This window comes from Globicephala melas, chromosome 2 (genome assembly GCF_963455315.2).
Source record: "Globicephala melas chromosome 2, mGloMel1.2, whole genome shotgun sequence".
In the NCBI taxonomy this organism is placed as follows: Eukaryota; Metazoa; Chordata; class Mammalia; order Artiodactyla; family Delphinidae; genus Globicephala; species Globicephala melas.
The window spans coordinates 90,325,640-90,342,160 of NC_083315.2; the positions used below are offsets into that span (position 1 = coordinate 90,325,640).

A 16,521-nucleotide genomic window follows, 5' to 3' on the forward strand; every position below is an offset into this window, starting at 1 on the left:
GCTATGCAAGGTATGGAATTATTGAGGGCTGGCCATCATCAGACACAGCCCCCTGGTTTTCCCTCCTATCTTAGGCTGAGCAGGAGAAGTGAGCCCAGCTCTCTTATTTTGGGGTGTGCATCTCAGGAAAGTGGACTGTCTTCTCCTCTTTTGAGGAAACATAACTTTCTCCCCTCTCTGTGGCCCTTGTTCCCGTCTGCCCTGAGGCTGAAGCCACCAGGTTAATCCCAAGGCTCTTGCAGAGAGTCGGGACAGCTGTCCTCCCAGAGAAAAGGCCACCCCCTGGGGGAAGCTGGCCCTAATGCAGGTATCGCATAGGAGAGCAGCCTCAGGCATTACTGCTCCCCAGCATATGGAAGAATGTCCAGTAAAACCAGCATTCCCAGAAGAGGGAAGACTGAGGCCATCCATGTGGGGATATAACTCATTTGGAGTAGCTGCCAAGCAGGGTTAGCAAAACAACTCAGAGGTGGGGAGAACCATCCTCAAGCTCCCCCAAGACGAGCTGTGAGGCTGCCTCAGTTCCCAACCAGCTCTGGCTGTGCCTTCAGCCTCCTCCTAGAACCTGTCTTCTCCCATTGTAGCAGCAGTAGGCTCCTCAACATCCAAAACTGTCACCCATGCTTACAAAATGCCAGGGGAGAGTGCAGAAAGCTATTAGAGCAGAGACCCCCCCCACCCCAGGGCCAGGGCACGGCCTCAAAAGCTTAGGCTCAGAACTTCACACCTGGCAGATTATAACACAGCAGGCCTCCACGTGCTACTCCCCAAGCCAACGTGCTCCTTACACCCCATGCCCAGTGGTGCCTATAGACAAGCACAGTCTTCATCCCTGGTCATGGCCCTCGAGGCCCATTAGACTCAGAAGAGCGTGGGTAGAAGCTGAGAACTGCCCTGGCAGGAATGAAACTCACAGGCAGAATGTAATTCAGGGTGAGGAGAGGCAGATGGACATCTGGTTTGGATGTGAAAAAAAATACAAGATTTTAGCAGTTGAGCGGCTCTATCAGTGCAGGGATCATCAAGCCTGGGGAAATAAAGAATGGATTATTTCAGGAGGTGAGAGTTCAGCTGCGTCATCTCTCAAGAGGGGGTTTTGCCTTTAAAGCACCTAACACGGCTGACCCTCACTGTTCACCCCAACCAGGCAGGGAAGGGTGAGAGGGAGTCAATGGGGACCTCAGAGGAAGGACACAAACCATCAAAACGCCCAGGAAGTTATGGACAGTTGAAATTGGTTCACGCTCCATCAGGGATTGTCTTTCCTATAGTCCATATGGCACATAATTAATATCACAGAAACCATTTGCCTTTTCCAGGGGAAAGCTTTGTTTGCTATCTCCAAAAACAGTGGGGAAAATTGCAAAAAACATTAACGTAACGTTACAGTTTGAATGAAACCATGTAATCTCAATGAACTGAGACCCTTAAAAAGAAGACTGCATTGGTTGGCCCTGCCCTCTGCTCTAGGGGATGCCAAGATAACACAAGTTATTAGCACAGGCCTGACCCAGAGAGGACATTCAGGTATGTCAGTTCTTTCACCCATTGTGCCCCATGGGGCAGCCAGACAAATAGCATAGATCCCAGTGGAGGAGGGGATGCAGCCCATTTCCAGCCCCAGAGCCACCGCCTTACACTTCAGAGCCACCCAACCCAAAGCCATTTTCTTTGTAGCTTCACATGCTGGATTTTCTGGGACAGTCCCGATTTCCCCTACTCTCTGGGATTATTCCCTGCCCTCTCTGTTCCTCACCCTCTGAGAGGTCTGGGGCCCTTATACGAGCCTCAGGGAAACAGCTACTGGCTGGGAAACCATTACCTTTTATAGCTCTAAGTCCTTCTGACTGAATCCAGTCCCCTGATAACGCTGGCCTCTCAGAGCTGCTCTTTCCCTGCAGCTCAGTCTGCTCTGAGACTCTCAGAGCCAACCTTTTCTCTCCAGCATGGGAGGCACTGCGAAAGGGCTGCTATGGCGTGAGGTCAGTTGGTTTCCCATCCTTTCCCTCTGTACCTTCCCCGCCTGGCTGGTTCCCATGAAGAGATCAGCTGATTTCCACTGACGAAGTACCTGCCTTCCTGGGCCACCATGGGGAAGAGTCTGATTAAGATTCACACCAGAGTCCGAGTTCAGCTCCGGTTGACTAATCACTGCCTTCGGCCCCTGAGTGTGCGCATCCTGAGGATGGGGCCCCGGCTCCAGGGTAGGCTCCTGACCACTGTGCCCCCTGGCCCACTGGGAGCCACCTCTGGGCAAGGCGATCAGCTGGAGCACCTCCAAGGTAAAAAGACACCCTCTGTTTTGCTGTGCCACTCACCCAGATCCCACCCACGGCACCCACCCCATCCATCCCAGAATAACAGGTTTGAGGTGAGTGGTGGTTTCTAGTGAAACCTGAAATTCTGTACAGGACTAACCTAGCATAGGAATAACCTTAACTTTATAGGTGAGGTCTGTTGGGGGAACAGAAGACTAACATTTACTGAGTAATTTTGTTTGTCAGGCTGTCTACTTAGAAATACGTATGTAGCCATTATCTTGTTTACTGAGAGCACCAACAACTCATTATAATGTGGCTTCTGGTGTCCCTCTGATTAGCTCTTTCTGATGTCACAGCCTTTGCCCCTCACCTTCCCCAGCAGGCTTAGGGCTGATTGTAGGCCAGGCTATGATTGCACTAAGTGGCTTCCGGCAGCTATGCTGGTCATACATTGGAAGATCTGGCAGTCAGAGCTGTCCTTGTGAGGGGACAGCCCTTGAAAGGGTGTGAGGTGCCCTGTGCAACGGGGCTGAGGTTCCAGAGAACAGGGAGCCAGAAGAGTACTTGGGAAAGGAGCTGAGCCAGCAACATGTAAGATCAGAGCCTGGAAAGGTTTGTTTCATCAGAAACCCATTTCACACTCCCAGGTACATGTTTCTCATGCTACACACGTGCAAATGGGGGAAGAAGGGAGGAACACTGGGGAAAACAGAAAACAGAGGAACATCAAAGGCTCTGGAACAAGGGACAGGCTCTTAATTTCACCTTATTTCACAACAGTTTCTTGGGCAATTGGGACCTAAGTCTAAGGCAGGTGCAGGCTGTTGACTTAATTCATCCTGGCCTGTTGTTCCACTCCCCGGAATCCAACTGCATGATCATTAGCACCATGGAATAGAAAGAGGCTTGGATTCTACCCTTGTCTTTGCCAGTAACAACCAACCACGTGACTGTAACCTCTTGCCCTCACCACTTCATGAAGTTGTTTAAAGATAAAATGGAAGTGCTTTAAAAAGTTTTAAACATTATACAAATTTAAGTATCTTATAGCATAGGGACAAAGGAAATACAGCCAGGACCGTGCAGCTTCTGAAAGCAGGAGCCGAGAGCTGCTGCTAATATACTAATGGTGAGGTGGTGGGGAGCAGAGGCGGATAGCAGGGGGCTGCCATCTCCCCTGCCCATGCCAGCCACTCGTTCGTAACCCAGGGTTCGTTCCTATGGAGAATCTTTTACTGTGTGTATGCCGAGACGGGCTACAGCAGGCTGGGCAGGCAGGCGGCCTGGCTGCAACTGGCTACCTACCAAGGAAGACGAGATACACTATTTCTGAAATGTTACTGGCACCTTTTAAAAGAGACCTTGGGGCTTCTGAAGCCAGCCCAGAACCAGAAAACTCCGTAATTGGCCCTGGTTAGGTCTTACCTTTACTAGCTGAGTGTCCAGCTGTCTGGGGCAGTCAGGGTCGATTTCAGAGCAACAGAAGGGGACGAGCTTCTCTTGATGTGGACCACAAAAGCAGGGAGAGCCACTCTGGAACCACCAATATGGCCAGGACTAGAAAATACAGACACTGAACTTGAAAACAAGAAGCCATTTCCTTGGGAGCACTATGACATGGGCCACACTTGGTGACTCTGAGCTCTGACATCCTCTGGCCTGGGTGGCTGCTGTTTGGTTGAGGGGGGGTAACCAGCTCCTGTTCTTCCCTACTAGAGCTTTGAGCCCTGGAAAGAAAGAAATGTTCCATCTAAGAAAGTAAAGAGATAATGAGTAGTTTTAGGGGCAGAAGACCCTTCCTCCTAACTAATGTAAGAGAATTTCCCACTGATGCAACAAGATCGTCTCAGAGACCACTCTGTACTCTGGAGTAGCTAAAGCAAGGGGAGCTGTCAGCCTGTTCTGGACCCGGCTCAGTCTAAGGTGAAAAGAGAGGGAGAGCACTTAGGAAGAGCAGATCAGGTTTTTACCTCCCACAGTCACGACAGCTAGAACTGGGTGGCTGAGGAGCCTGATAGCAGCTGCAGAAATCCAAAAGGTGAGCTCATGAGCTCAAGGAGCTGTGTGCCGGCTTGTTAGGAGGACACTCGGCTCCAGAATCTGTATTTGATGAGGCCCAGCTGGGCAAAACACAGTCTCCTCCACATTCCTGCCTCTCAAGGCCCTCGGCTCCCTGAACCATGACCCCAGCTCTGGTTGGGTCAGGGATGGTCTGCGATTCTCTTTCAAAGCCAGGCCCAAGACACCAAAGGCAAGAAAGGCAGAATCTTTAACCAATATGGCCAAAACTATAAGCAAAAAGAAAGAAACTTGCAACCAATGCCACTCTGGTTCCTGCTGCTTCTCTTGTCCTATTCTTGATACATCAAAACAGAGTGCAGTGGCCATTGCTGCTGGTCACGTGGGGCGTGCAAAGGGGCTTCTCCTAAGATTTTAGTGACCAGATAAAGCAGGATAGGTGCTGCCTCCGCCTGACAGCGAAGTGGGTGCCGGCACACAGAAGGCCTGCTCATTTCCTTTTGCCTTTCCAGGTCTCGAGTCCCTACGGGACAGTGCCCACTCCACCCCGGTACGTACCTCCTCCCACGGGGACACTTTCCTGCCTCACGTGAGAAGCAGCCGGGCAGACAGCAATGAGCGAGTCGCCGTGATCGCGGATGAGGCCTACAGCCCTGCAGACAGTGTGCTGCCCACCCCTGTGGCCGAGCACAGCCTGGAGCTGATGCTGCTTTCCCGGCAGATCAATGGGGCCACCTGCAGCATTGAGGAGGAGAAGGAGTGTGAGGCCAGCACCCCAACTGCTGCAGAGATGGAGGCCCTTGGGGGAGAGCTGAGGGCCCTGTGTCAGGGGCACGGCAGGCCAGAGGAGGAACAGGTGAATAAGTTTGTTTTAAGTGTCCTCCGTTTGCTCCTTGTGACCATGGGACTCCTCTTTGTTTTGCTCCTCCTCCTGATCATCCTTACCGAGTCCGACCTTGACATTGCCTTTTTCCGCGATATCCGCCAGACCCCCGAGTTTGAACAATTCCACTATCAATACTTTTGTCCCCTCAGGCGATGGTTTGCCTGCAAAATCCGCTCAGTGGTGAGCCTGCTCACTGACACCTGAGAAGGCATGAATCCTCCCAATAACTAGCCAGGTGGACCAAGGAGCCCGGCTACCCATTCCCAGCAATGGGACCCATCGCGGAACCATCGGCACATGTACCAAGTCCTCCTCTCATGACTCAAAGTCCACAGCCTAGGAGGGTCGTTTCCCAGAAGAAGAAAGGGATAGGCTCATGCCTTGTCTAAACTAACTGGGAAAACTCATTTCCTTCAGAGGTTCTTTCAAGAAAGGCTCGGTGACTCTGTTTCTCATCCTCCCAATTTGCAGGATAAAATTTTTGGTTTTGAATTTTGATTTTTCATAGATGTGTATTATTTTGAAAATATCAAAAATAATTTATTTTATTATTACTGATTCTCGCAGTAGTGTCACCTAGTAGATGGGACACTAGTTGGAGACTAGAGAGCTGTTGTCTTCTGTATTCTGCAGGAGCTTTCCTACTCAGTTCCAGTAGACTCATCACTGCAGCCTCAGTGGGGCAAGCCAGGGGTCTGGACAATGGGGACTGTCTAGGTTTTCTTCCCAGACAGAGCTTTTAAAAAAAAGTAAACATCCGTGTAGAATGATTAAATGGAAAGTTGCTTCTTATGACGGTCTGAGTTGGATTTTCTTTTCCTTTTATTTCTTTCAAATCTGAGCAGAGTGGGCATCTGAAGGGACCACCACTACAGCAGCAGCAGCAGCAGGGGTGGGGTAAGTCTGTCCCCTTAGACTAGTTCCTAGTGGGCATCACCATGAGTTTTGTATAATGAACTTAGACTTCTGTGGGGGTTTTTTCTGAAGACCCTCAAGCCTTTTATAGTGCTCCAGAAGCATTAGGTGAATTTGGTGGTGCCAGGGATAGAACTGTCAGAAATGCAGGACTAAGTGTAGTTAACAGAAACCAGAGCTAAGGTACCTGAGAGACCGTTGAGGTCACAGAGCAGTACTTATTTTGTACAACACCATCCCCCCCCAAAAAAGACTATTTCAATTTATATTTTAACAACAAAATGTATTTTCTTATCAATTCATATTTTGTTTTTACTTTATGGATTAAGAAAAATAGAGCCTGACGAACTTAAACGACACAAGGAAGAAACTGATCCTGAGAATAAAAAGCTTCAGAAAATAGAATTCCAAGATCAACAAACAGCCTGGGAAGGGACCAGGAAAAGAATCTCTTTAAATAGGAGTTCTAAGAGATGCCTACAAAAGAAGGTGAATGTGGCAGAGACCAAGACTTAGATGTAGAAATACTGCCCCCTAGCGTCATCCTCTGCACTGGGAAAATGAAAGTTGTAGGAAAGCACTTACCATCCTTGCCGAGGCTCCATGCAGAAGAGCAGCATGTGGAGGGTGAGTGTGGGGTCCGAGGCCCGAGCTCTGCAACTCTTACAACCACTCACACACAAGATCTTGTTTTCATCTCAGGGAGAGATTTCTAAGTCATCTGGGCCTGAGGACTTACGTAAGGACAGTCAGTGGACATATTCCTGGGACCCACATAACAGTGGAGCAGCTGCTGACACCCTATGATGCTGGGGAGCCTCAAATGCAAAACAGAATGAGTCACATGTAGATCTGCTTTCCCCTAGTTGTCCTCTGAGACAGCAGAACCATGTCCATATATAGAATCTAATAGCCATGGATAAACGGAGTTTTTCCTTTTTTAAGGTTGGGGGTGGTGCTGTGTTTCAAAATTTTAATTGCCCTTTTATCTAGACCAGGGGTCGGCAAACTTCTACTGTAAAGTGCCAGATAGTAAATATTTTTTTATTTTGGTTTTGTGGGCCATACTCTGGCAACTACTCAACTCCGCCATCTTATCACAAAACAGCCATAGGTAATACATAAACAAAGGAGCAAAGCTGTGTTCCAATAACATTTTTATTTATAAAAACAGGCAGTGAGCTGAATTTAGCCCACAGGCCATAATCTGCCAACCCCAAGCTAGACAATAAAACTGCTCCTTACCAGTGTGTAAGCAGAAAGAGGGTCAGCTCTGCTCCAATTCCTGACATGTGTTAAAGATCCGGGATCACTTCCCAGTAGAGGCACTGGGGTTGCTTGTTTAAAGGGTGCTCGAACAACCAACCAGCAAAGAGATGTCTGATGCCAAGATGAGCAAGATCAACCACTGGAATGCTAAAACGCAGCCAGAATCTAAGCATGGAAGAGGGCCTGTCTGATCATTTCCATACCAGCAGAAATTTGGGCAGAATTACAAACATCTATTTTCAAAGTGACAAGACAAAATATGAGGGAGAGCCTAGTAAAGATTAGGGATCGCTTAGAACCAACTAGCCACTGCCACTTGTCATCTACAGGAAAGGCTTTATTAGCACAGGATTGGAGTAAAAAGTAGACTCGGAGAAGAAAAGGCTGTCAGGAAATAGGGGGCTGGTTTTAACCTGGATATCTACTGTCTTATGCAACATAGCAGATTACCTTTTAGTGTAGTGTTCCTACCTCAGTCTGTAGAATATGGTGTTTCTATGCAGTGAGTGATAGCCTCGACTCTGACCTTTCATATTCACATTAAAGAAAGATGAAGTATTCCATATCCTGGTACGTACTTGTGTCTAGAGTTCTAACAGTACAATAGTCCATGCCACTTCCTACAGCTGGATTTTGCTCTCTGAACAGAAACTTTTGGGTTTTTTTTTCCAGGGCTTATCCCACAAAATACAGATAGAAAAGTTTCCTTCAATTTGCTTTTCAAATAGTGCTTGAATAACAAACTTCCTTTGTTGGTGACTAGTCTTTTTTGGTATCTCCCCATCATTAGAAATTGTTCAAGTTTTTAACCTGATTTTACTGTGTTCCACTATGTCTCCTATTTTCTCTCAAAATTAGTTTTGATCTCATTGTAGAAAAAGCAGTGGTTTCCACAGCTTCATCTATCAGAGGAAATAAAACTCTTACTAAAGAATAGTGTACTGCATCTTTAAGCAGTAGAAGGTAAACTACCTGCAAATGTGAATTTCTTAGTTTCATTAAAAATATATATAGTTGTTAACCTCTTGTGTGCCAAAAATTATAAGTTACATTTTCCTTCAAAGCAATGTACTTTTTTCTACATATGCAGTATGTAGTTAGCATAAAATCATTGGTGCCATGAAAATTATTTTTAAACGTAAATAAATATTTAAATATCATAGAAGAGTGGACTCTTTTTTTTTTTTAACTTACAGCCTATCTCACTTTCTCCTCCTTAAAATTAACAACACATAGATAAAAGGATACCAGTGGGATTTACACAGCTGACTGCTGTCTGCGACTGGAATTATTTAAAATAATCATTTTGTTTATAGCCATCTATTATCCTTGTTCTTCCCCCCAAAATAAATACTATTAAGAACTTAGAAGCTGTAAGTGTGGAATAATTTTGGAGATGAATTGGACCACATTTTTCTGATGAGGAAAACCAAGAAATGATTTTCCCAAGGTTACACACAGTCTCAGAGCCCAAAGGAGAATCTAGATGGTCCAGCTTCTGCACCAGTGTTTGTAAGCCTGGAGTAAGAGAGAGAACAGCAAACACTTCCTATGAAGGGAACAGAATGATATCACCACTACAATTACAAACCTCATATTTACAACTTAACAACATACATTCCTTTAACACTATCTCATCTGATTCTGTAACCATCACTCTAGCTATGGACTGGTAATGGTCTTCTAAATTCCATGAGGATAAAAAGTGAGACTAGGGTCCACCCTACTAGCTTATTATCTAATCTTCCTATTTTCAGTTCTACCTGCCTTCCAACCCTCCATTCTGCCACTAGATCATTTTCCTAAAGCACTGATCAGGTTATGTCACTTACTTCCAAATTTTAAGAGGTTCCTATTACCTTTAAAATGATATCCAGGGACCTCCCTGGTGGTGCAGTGGTTAAGAATCCACCTGCCAATGCAGGGGACACAGGTTCAAGCCCTGGTCCGGGAAGATCCCACATGCCGCGGAGCAGCTAAGCCCGTGCACCACAACTACTGAGCCTGAGCTCTAGAGCCCGTGTGCCTAGAGCCAGTGCTCCACAACAAGAGAACCCACTGCAATGAGAAGCCCGCGCACCACAACAAAGAGTAGCCCCTGCTCACTGGAACTAGAGAAAGCCCATATGCAGCAACGAAGACCCAGTGCAGCCAAAAATAAATTAATTAATAAAAAAATAAAATGATATCCAGTGCCCTGTCCCCAGGGAAGTTGGTGTTTTTTTTTAATGACAGGAGTCTCTTAAAGTCGCTTAAAGTGATCTGAAGAGTAAAAAAGCATGAGAACCACTGGATGCAAGTGGTTTCCCATGATCCTACAGACTTACAGCTACAGCGCTTTTTTAAAAAAAAATAAATTTATTTATTTATTTATTTTTGGCTGCATTGGGGTCTTCGTTGCTGCTCACGGGCTTTCTCTAGTTGCGGCAAGCGGGGGCTACTCTTCGTTGCAGTGCGCAGGCTTCTCATTGCAGTGGCTTCTCTTGTTGTGGAGCACGGGCTCTAGGTGCGCGGGCTTCAGTAGTCAGGGCACGTGGGCTCAGTAGTTGTGGCTCATGGGCTCTAGAACGCAGGCTCAGTAGTGGTGGTGCCCTGGTTTTAGTTGCTTCGCGGCATGTGGGAGCTTCCCTGACCAGGGCTTGAACCCGGGTCTCCAGCATTGGCAGGCGGATTCTTAACCACTGTGCCACCAGGGAAGTCCCTACAGCCCTTCTTTGGATAACTAATGACAACTCACCTATGCACACGTCCTTTCAAGGCCCCTGCTTAGGGTGCCTCAACCACAACCAAGCCCCTCTGCACCTGAACACACTTCTGGTTTTAGCTCATGAACAGGCTTCCTCTACACACCCCTACAACATGCTGATGGAGTGGAGTAAAACATACAAAAGATACTTTTAAAACATTTCCTCTTGCACAGGTTCCATTTTAGGAAAACATACCTTAAGATGTTTTACTCCTCGCTCTGTGTAACTGTGCTAAATATTATCTTCCTCACAAAATTCCACCTTTTCATTTGAAAAGTCAAACATTTACAGCCACATGAACCAGAATTATGGGTCTATGCTGTCTTAAAACTAAAACTCATTACTGGCCATCAACTCTGTACTAACAAGGAAAAACAAAAGTACTAAATCAGAAGGGACAGCCTAACAAACGAGACGCCTAAGTTTTTGGAATCTGAAGACAGAGTGCATATACTTCTTCCTCTCAAGTTTGATACAGAAGGCACATGTTTCTGCCCTCCTCCTCTTCTCATGTACTGTACACTGGCTGAAAGTATTTAAACCTTTGTATCCACAGCCCTAAAGCTCTCTGCTTTCCTGGAGAACTATCTTTACAAAGTCTTCTCTGTGGAAAGGTTAACTCAAAGGACAGAATACTAAAATGGGTCTTAAGCAATTCAGATTCTATCAGTTCCTAATCATTTGTGGTCTCTCTTAGTCTGACCAAGTCTCCATCCACCCCAAATGAGATCATCTCCTTCCTCCTTAACGTCACATTAAAAAAGGTCAGGCATCTCAAAGAAAATAACTACAGGAGAATTCAGAGCTTACATGCTTATGAGATGTTATAAAGGCCAGCTAACAAAAAAGGTTTATCCGGAAGGGAGAGAGCAATCATAATACACACATAATTACAGAAGCCACACAGCTTTAAGCGAGTCTCTGGGAGAAGTGCCTTTCACAACAGAATACAGTGTAAGGATGTCCTAAGGGAGGCAACTGTCCTTTACGTGCTTTCTAGATTTAAACAATTGCTCCTTTATAGAGCTTATCACCAAGAAACAAGTCCCCCACTCACCGTCCTTCTCTCCTTCCTGCACCGCCTCAAGAAGACAGAACTCTGTTAAGTAGAATGGGATATAAATAGCACAGCTGATGAAGCTACAATGGCAAAAGAAACCAGAAAAGTGAGAAACATCAAGAATTTGCTAACATTTGGTGCAGAAGCCAGGCAATTAGCACCAAGTATACCACCAAGTATTCAAAGCTTAAGTGATAGTACTAATTTGATTGAGAGTAGTTTTCAACATCTTAAAAGAACAACTCCCACAGAACTAGCTACTCTAGAACCTGTAAAATTAAGTGGCATGGAAAAGGGAAAGGGAGCCTAAAGGTTTCATTTACTATTTCCAGGACAGTTTAAATATACCTCAACCTCACATGACCTTACTTTTTGCATTTCATAAATTAATATTTCCACCTTGCTTATCAATTCCTGTATTCATATCACCAAGAAAATAGAGAAATCCTATTCCTTCTAAACTCCCACAATGTATTAATAAACTAAGCCTCAAAACTTATTTAGACTTTAATTACAGAGAAGGAAATTATTTAAGAAAAAAATGTTCTTCAAGGAAATGAAACATGTCACTTTATTTCTGTGATATACAATTATGAAAAGTTAATATTTCCTCTTAGAAATCAAACATATTGCTGAAGCTATTTACAACAGGCTTTCAGTAGTAGTTTGGCAATGAAGAACAATGGAAAAAGTTGGATAGGTAAGGTCACACAGTAATATTAGTCACTGACTTAGTAATATCCAACAACAGACACATTCAAATTGCCATAGCTTCTGAAAAAAAAATTTTATGAAGGAATTCCAAAAATGGTATTTCATAACACTTCCCCAGGTTATTGAATCTCCTCTGGAGAGTTTAAAGACAGGGACAGATAAGGCTGTCTATGACTTTCTAAGTCAGGCGCTTTTACTTCTTTAACCATGACCCACAGTACCACAGTAATAAAGAAATACATTTTACATCAGAATATACGTATGCATGTATACCTACAAATATGTATGCATATGGAACTAAGTTTCACAAAAGAATACTTACTCTAAGTTTGCTATTCTTTACTATTTCTCTCCTTTTCATTTTTGTAGACACTGTTCATGGCCACTTAACTGATTTCATGTGAACAGCTACAAACCACAGTCTGGGAAACACTGGTCTGAAGTTAATCTCATACTGGATTACAACAATCAGGTAGATCCAAACCCTGTGCCTACAAGCCCTGGGTTTCCTTAGCTGTGTCTCAGGAGCCATGTAGAGGAGCGGGAGGGAAAGGGTCAACACACACAGACACAGGCCCTGCCCAAGTGAACCAAAGCTTCTCAGCAATTTCTTGGGATTTCATGTAAGATTTAATTTAGAGGCAAGGGGGAAAAAAGGTGCTCAGTTTAAAAACTCAAAAGTTTCAAAGTCACTGAGTTAGATGACCTTTCAGGACCCCTTCCAGTGTATGAGTCTAGAAATAAATATTTACTGCAAACTATAAAAAAACCCCACAAATCTATATATCACTATAGAATCAAAACCACAAAAACAACCAAAATACTGATCACTCAAAGCTTTATAATTTATGTTAGAATTTCTCAACATTCTGCCTGATTAAAAGTGCTGAAGCCATCACAGTCTCCCCTTTAATTCCCTTGCCATCCTATAGAAACAACCTCCAAGGCTTCTCTTACTAAAAGTACCTTCTGCTCACAGTTCTTATTAACAAAGCAATTTTATATTTGCTAAAAATAGAACATATTACCAAGTAAACAGACTAAGCCACGTGAATTACTGGGCTCCTTAGACACTGATTAATTTGAACAAATCAGTGTTGTCAAACCAAAAACTCCGCAACTTTCTTAATTCATAAAAACATGTATCCTCCCACTGGAGTTACCACCAGCCAAAATATACCGAGTTGGGTGCATAGCGTTGATGGAACACACAGAGGCAAGGCATTCTCCACCAAGAAAAGAGTGCACCCACTTTCCTCTCTCATGGAAGATTTCCACTCGCCGTGGCTGGGCCATGCTGCCGACTATGATACAGTCTTCTTGTTTAGGGTCCCACACAGCTTGGAACCTGGTCAGCCATCTCCCAGTAATGGTGTTGTGCCTAGTGAAAAAAAACGATTTTTTAAAGGACAGTAGTGTTAAATAACTCCAGGTAGCATGGGCAGAGGGTTAAGATGGCATTGCTCCTAAATGCTGATATTGTCTGCCAAGTTTCTTTTCATTAAGTTACTGTGTCACCAACAACCTAATCTCATCCTTCATGCAAGACTGAAACTCAGGACAGAGATGATGTATTCTGCATTTTTGAATCTCCAGTGCTGGGTATAGTGATTTGTGCTCAGTGGATGATCACTAAATGTCTATTGAAATGGCACATTTTTTGTTCACTATTTACTAGCTCAATGGACTCCCCTCCTTTTTTTTAAGCACATGCAAACAGAAGAAGACCTAGAACAAAGAAATATATAATCTAGGTTTTTGCTGTTTTAACAGGATCTGCTATTTCCCATATTTGTATTCCCCTAATAACCAAACCCTGAAATCATTTTATATTCCATACAACCTTAAAGTTAAAAATACATCTGGAGCTCAAAGAAGAAATCACATGGGAAATTAGAAGATATCTGCAGACAAATAAAAATGAAAACACAACCTACCAAAATCTACGGGATGCTGTGAAAGCAATAGTAAGAGGGAAATTTACAGCAGTAAACATTAGAAAAGAAGAAAGATCTAAAAATCAACAATCTAACTACACCTCAAGGAACTAGAAAAAGAAGAACAAACAAAACCAAAAGACAGCAGAAGGAAGGAAATAATAAAGATTAGAGCAGAGATAAATGAATTACAGAATAGAAAAACAACAGAAAAAAATAAACTAGGAGTTAGTTTTTTGAAAAGATCAACAAAATTGACAAGCCCTTAGCTAGATTAAGAAAAAAAAGAGAGGAAATGCAAATCACTAAAATAAGAAATGAAAATGGGATATTATAACTGATGTCACAGAAATTAAAAGGATTATAATACTATAGACAATTATACACCAATGAACTGGACAATCCAGAAAAAATGAATGAATTCCCAGACAAAGGACTTCCCTGGTGGTCCGGTGGTAAAGAATCTGCCTTCCAACGCAGGGGACACAGGTTCGATCCCTGGTGGGGGAACTTAGATCCCACATGCTGAGGGGCAACTAAGCCCACGCACAACTACAGAGCCCACACACTCTGGAGTCTGCACGCCACAACTAGAGAAAAGAAAACCCACATGCCGCAACTAGAGAGAAGCCTGCATGCCACAACTAGAGAGAAGTCCGCACACCTCAACGAAAGATCCCACATGCCTCAATGAAGATCCCACGTGCTGCAACTAAGACCCAACACAGCCGAAAAGTAATTATTTTTTTAAATTCCCAGACACATACAATTTACCAAGACTGAATCATGAAGAAATAGAAAATCTAAGTAGAACTATAACTAGTAAGGGGATTAAAATAATAACCAAAAACCTCCCAACAAAAAAATCCCAGGACATGGGCTTCCCTGGTGGCGCAGGGGTTGAGAGTCCACCTGCCGATGCAGGAGACACAGGTTCTTAACCCAGTCCGGGAAGATCCCGCATGCCATGGAGCGGCTAGGCCCGTGAGTCATGGCCGCTGGGCCTGCACGTCTGGAGCCTGTGCTCCACAACAGGAGAGTCCACAACAGTGAAAGGCCCGCGTACCGCAAAAAAAAATTAAAAAATTTTTAAAAATCCAAGGACCAGATGGCTTCACTGGAGATTTCTACCTAACATTTAAAGAAGAATTAACACCAGTGCTCCTCAAACTCTTCCAAAAAACTGAAGAGGAGGGAACACTTCCCAATTCATTCTGTGAGGCCAACACTACCCTGATACCAAAGCCAGACAAGGAACCTACAAGAAAAAAAAAAAAAAAAAGCCTACAGACTAATATTCCTAATGAATATTGATGCAAAAATTCACAACAAAATACCAGCAAACCAAATTCAACAGCACATTAAGAGGATTATACACCATGACCAAGTTGAATCTATACCTGGGATGCAAGGATGGTTCAACATATAAAACTCAGTTAATGTAATATACCACATTAACAGAATGAAGGACAAAAATCATAAGATCCTCTCAACCAGTACAGAAAAATCATTTGACAAAATTCAATACCCTTTCATGACAAAATTCAATACCCTTTCAACAAACTAGGAATAGACAAAAACTATCTCAACATAATAAAGGCCATATATGAAAGGCCCACAGCTAACATAATACTCAATGATGAAAAACTGAAAGCTTTTCCTGTAAGATGTGGTAAAAGGCAAGGATGCCTACTCTTGCCATGTCTATTCAACATAGTATTGTAAATTTAGTAGGACTAGAAAACTGGGTAGGACTAAAGACTACACAAACACACAAAAAAACTATTTAAACAATTTCAGCAAATTTACAGGATACAAAAATCAACACACAAAAATCAGTTGCATTTCTACACATTAAGAATAACCAATCCAGAAAGGAAATTAAGAAAACAATCCCATTTACAGTAGCATAAAAAAGAATAAAATATTTAGGAATAAATTTAACCAAAGATGTGAAAGCTTTGTATACTGAAAACTACAAAACATTACTAAAACAAACCAAAGAAGACACAAATAAATGGAAAGACATTGTGGTTGTGGACTGGAAGACTTAATATTGTTAAAATGTCTATACTACCCAAAGTGATCTATAGAATTCAATCAATGCAATCCCTATGAAAATCCCAATGGCATGTTTTACAGAGATAGAAAAAAAATCCTAAAATTGATATGGAAACTCAAGGAACTACAAACAGTCAAAATAATCTTTAAAAAGAAGAACAGGACTTCCCTGGTGGCGCAGTGGTTAAGAATCCACCTGCCAACGCAGGGGACACGCATTCAAGCCCTGGTTCAGGAAGATCCCCAATGCCGCAGAGCAACTAAGCCCACAAGCCACAACTACTGAGCCCGCATGCCGCAACTACTGAAGCCCGTGCACATAGAGCCCATGCTTCGCAACAAAGAGAAGCCACTGCAATGAGAAGCCCGCACACCACAATGAAGAGTAGCCCCTGCTCGCCGCAACTAGAGAAAAGCCCACGCACAGCAACGGAGACCCAGTGCAGCCAAAAATAATTTAAAAAAAAGAACCAAGTTGGGAGCCTCATGTTTCCGGATTTCAAAACATACTACAAAGCAACAGTAATCATGACAGTGTGGTACTGGTATAAAGACAGACACTACAGACCAGCAGAACAGAATAGATCCCATAAATGTACATGTACATGGTCAAGTGATATTCAACAAGGGTGCCAAGACCACAAAATGGGAA

General features: G+C 43.8%; 2 protein-coding genes and 1 long non-coding RNA gene across 18 annotated transcripts in view; 1 reads left to right on the forward strand and 2 right to left on the reverse strand.

Annotated features, from left to right (window-relative positions):
- FRMD5 (FERM domain containing 5) overlaps nt 1–8,018 on the forward strand; it is a 340,406-nt gene extending 332,388 nt beyond the window's left edge. For 2 of the 4 annotated variants that reach the window (XM_060294340.1, XM_060294343.1), the window contains one exon: nt 4,793–8,018. In XM_060294340.1, the coding sequence (XP_060150323.1) occupies nt 4,793–5,370 (578 nt within the window). In that variant the 3' untranslated portion in view covers nt 5,371–8,018. The remainder of the gene's footprint in view (nt 1–4,792) is intronic. The other 2 variants (XM_060294342.1, XM_060294341.1) reach the window with 2 other exon arrangements.
- LOC132596853 (uncharacterized) lies at nt 846–9,215 on the reverse strand. The gene is made up of 3 exons (XR_009563007.1): nt 4,839–9,215; nt 3,687–3,818; nt 846–1,027 (listed from the first exon to the last, which is right to left on the reverse strand). It is a non-coding gene; the product is annotated as an uncharacterized lncRNA (long non-coding RNA).
- Nucleotides 9,216–11,710: 2,495 nt separating this feature from the next.
- WDR76 (WD repeat domain 76) overlaps nt 11,711–16,521 on the reverse strand; it is a 64,382-nt gene continuing 59,571 nt past the window's right edge. For all 13 annotated transcript variants that reach the window (XM_060294355.1, XM_060294351.1, XM_060294354.1 and 10 more), the window contains one exon: nt 11,711–13,252. In XM_060294355.1, coding sequence (XP_060150338.1) covers nt 12,997–13,252 — 256 coding nt within the window. In that variant the 3' untranslated portion in view covers nt 11,711–12,996. The remainder of the gene's footprint in view (nt 13,253–16,521) is intronic.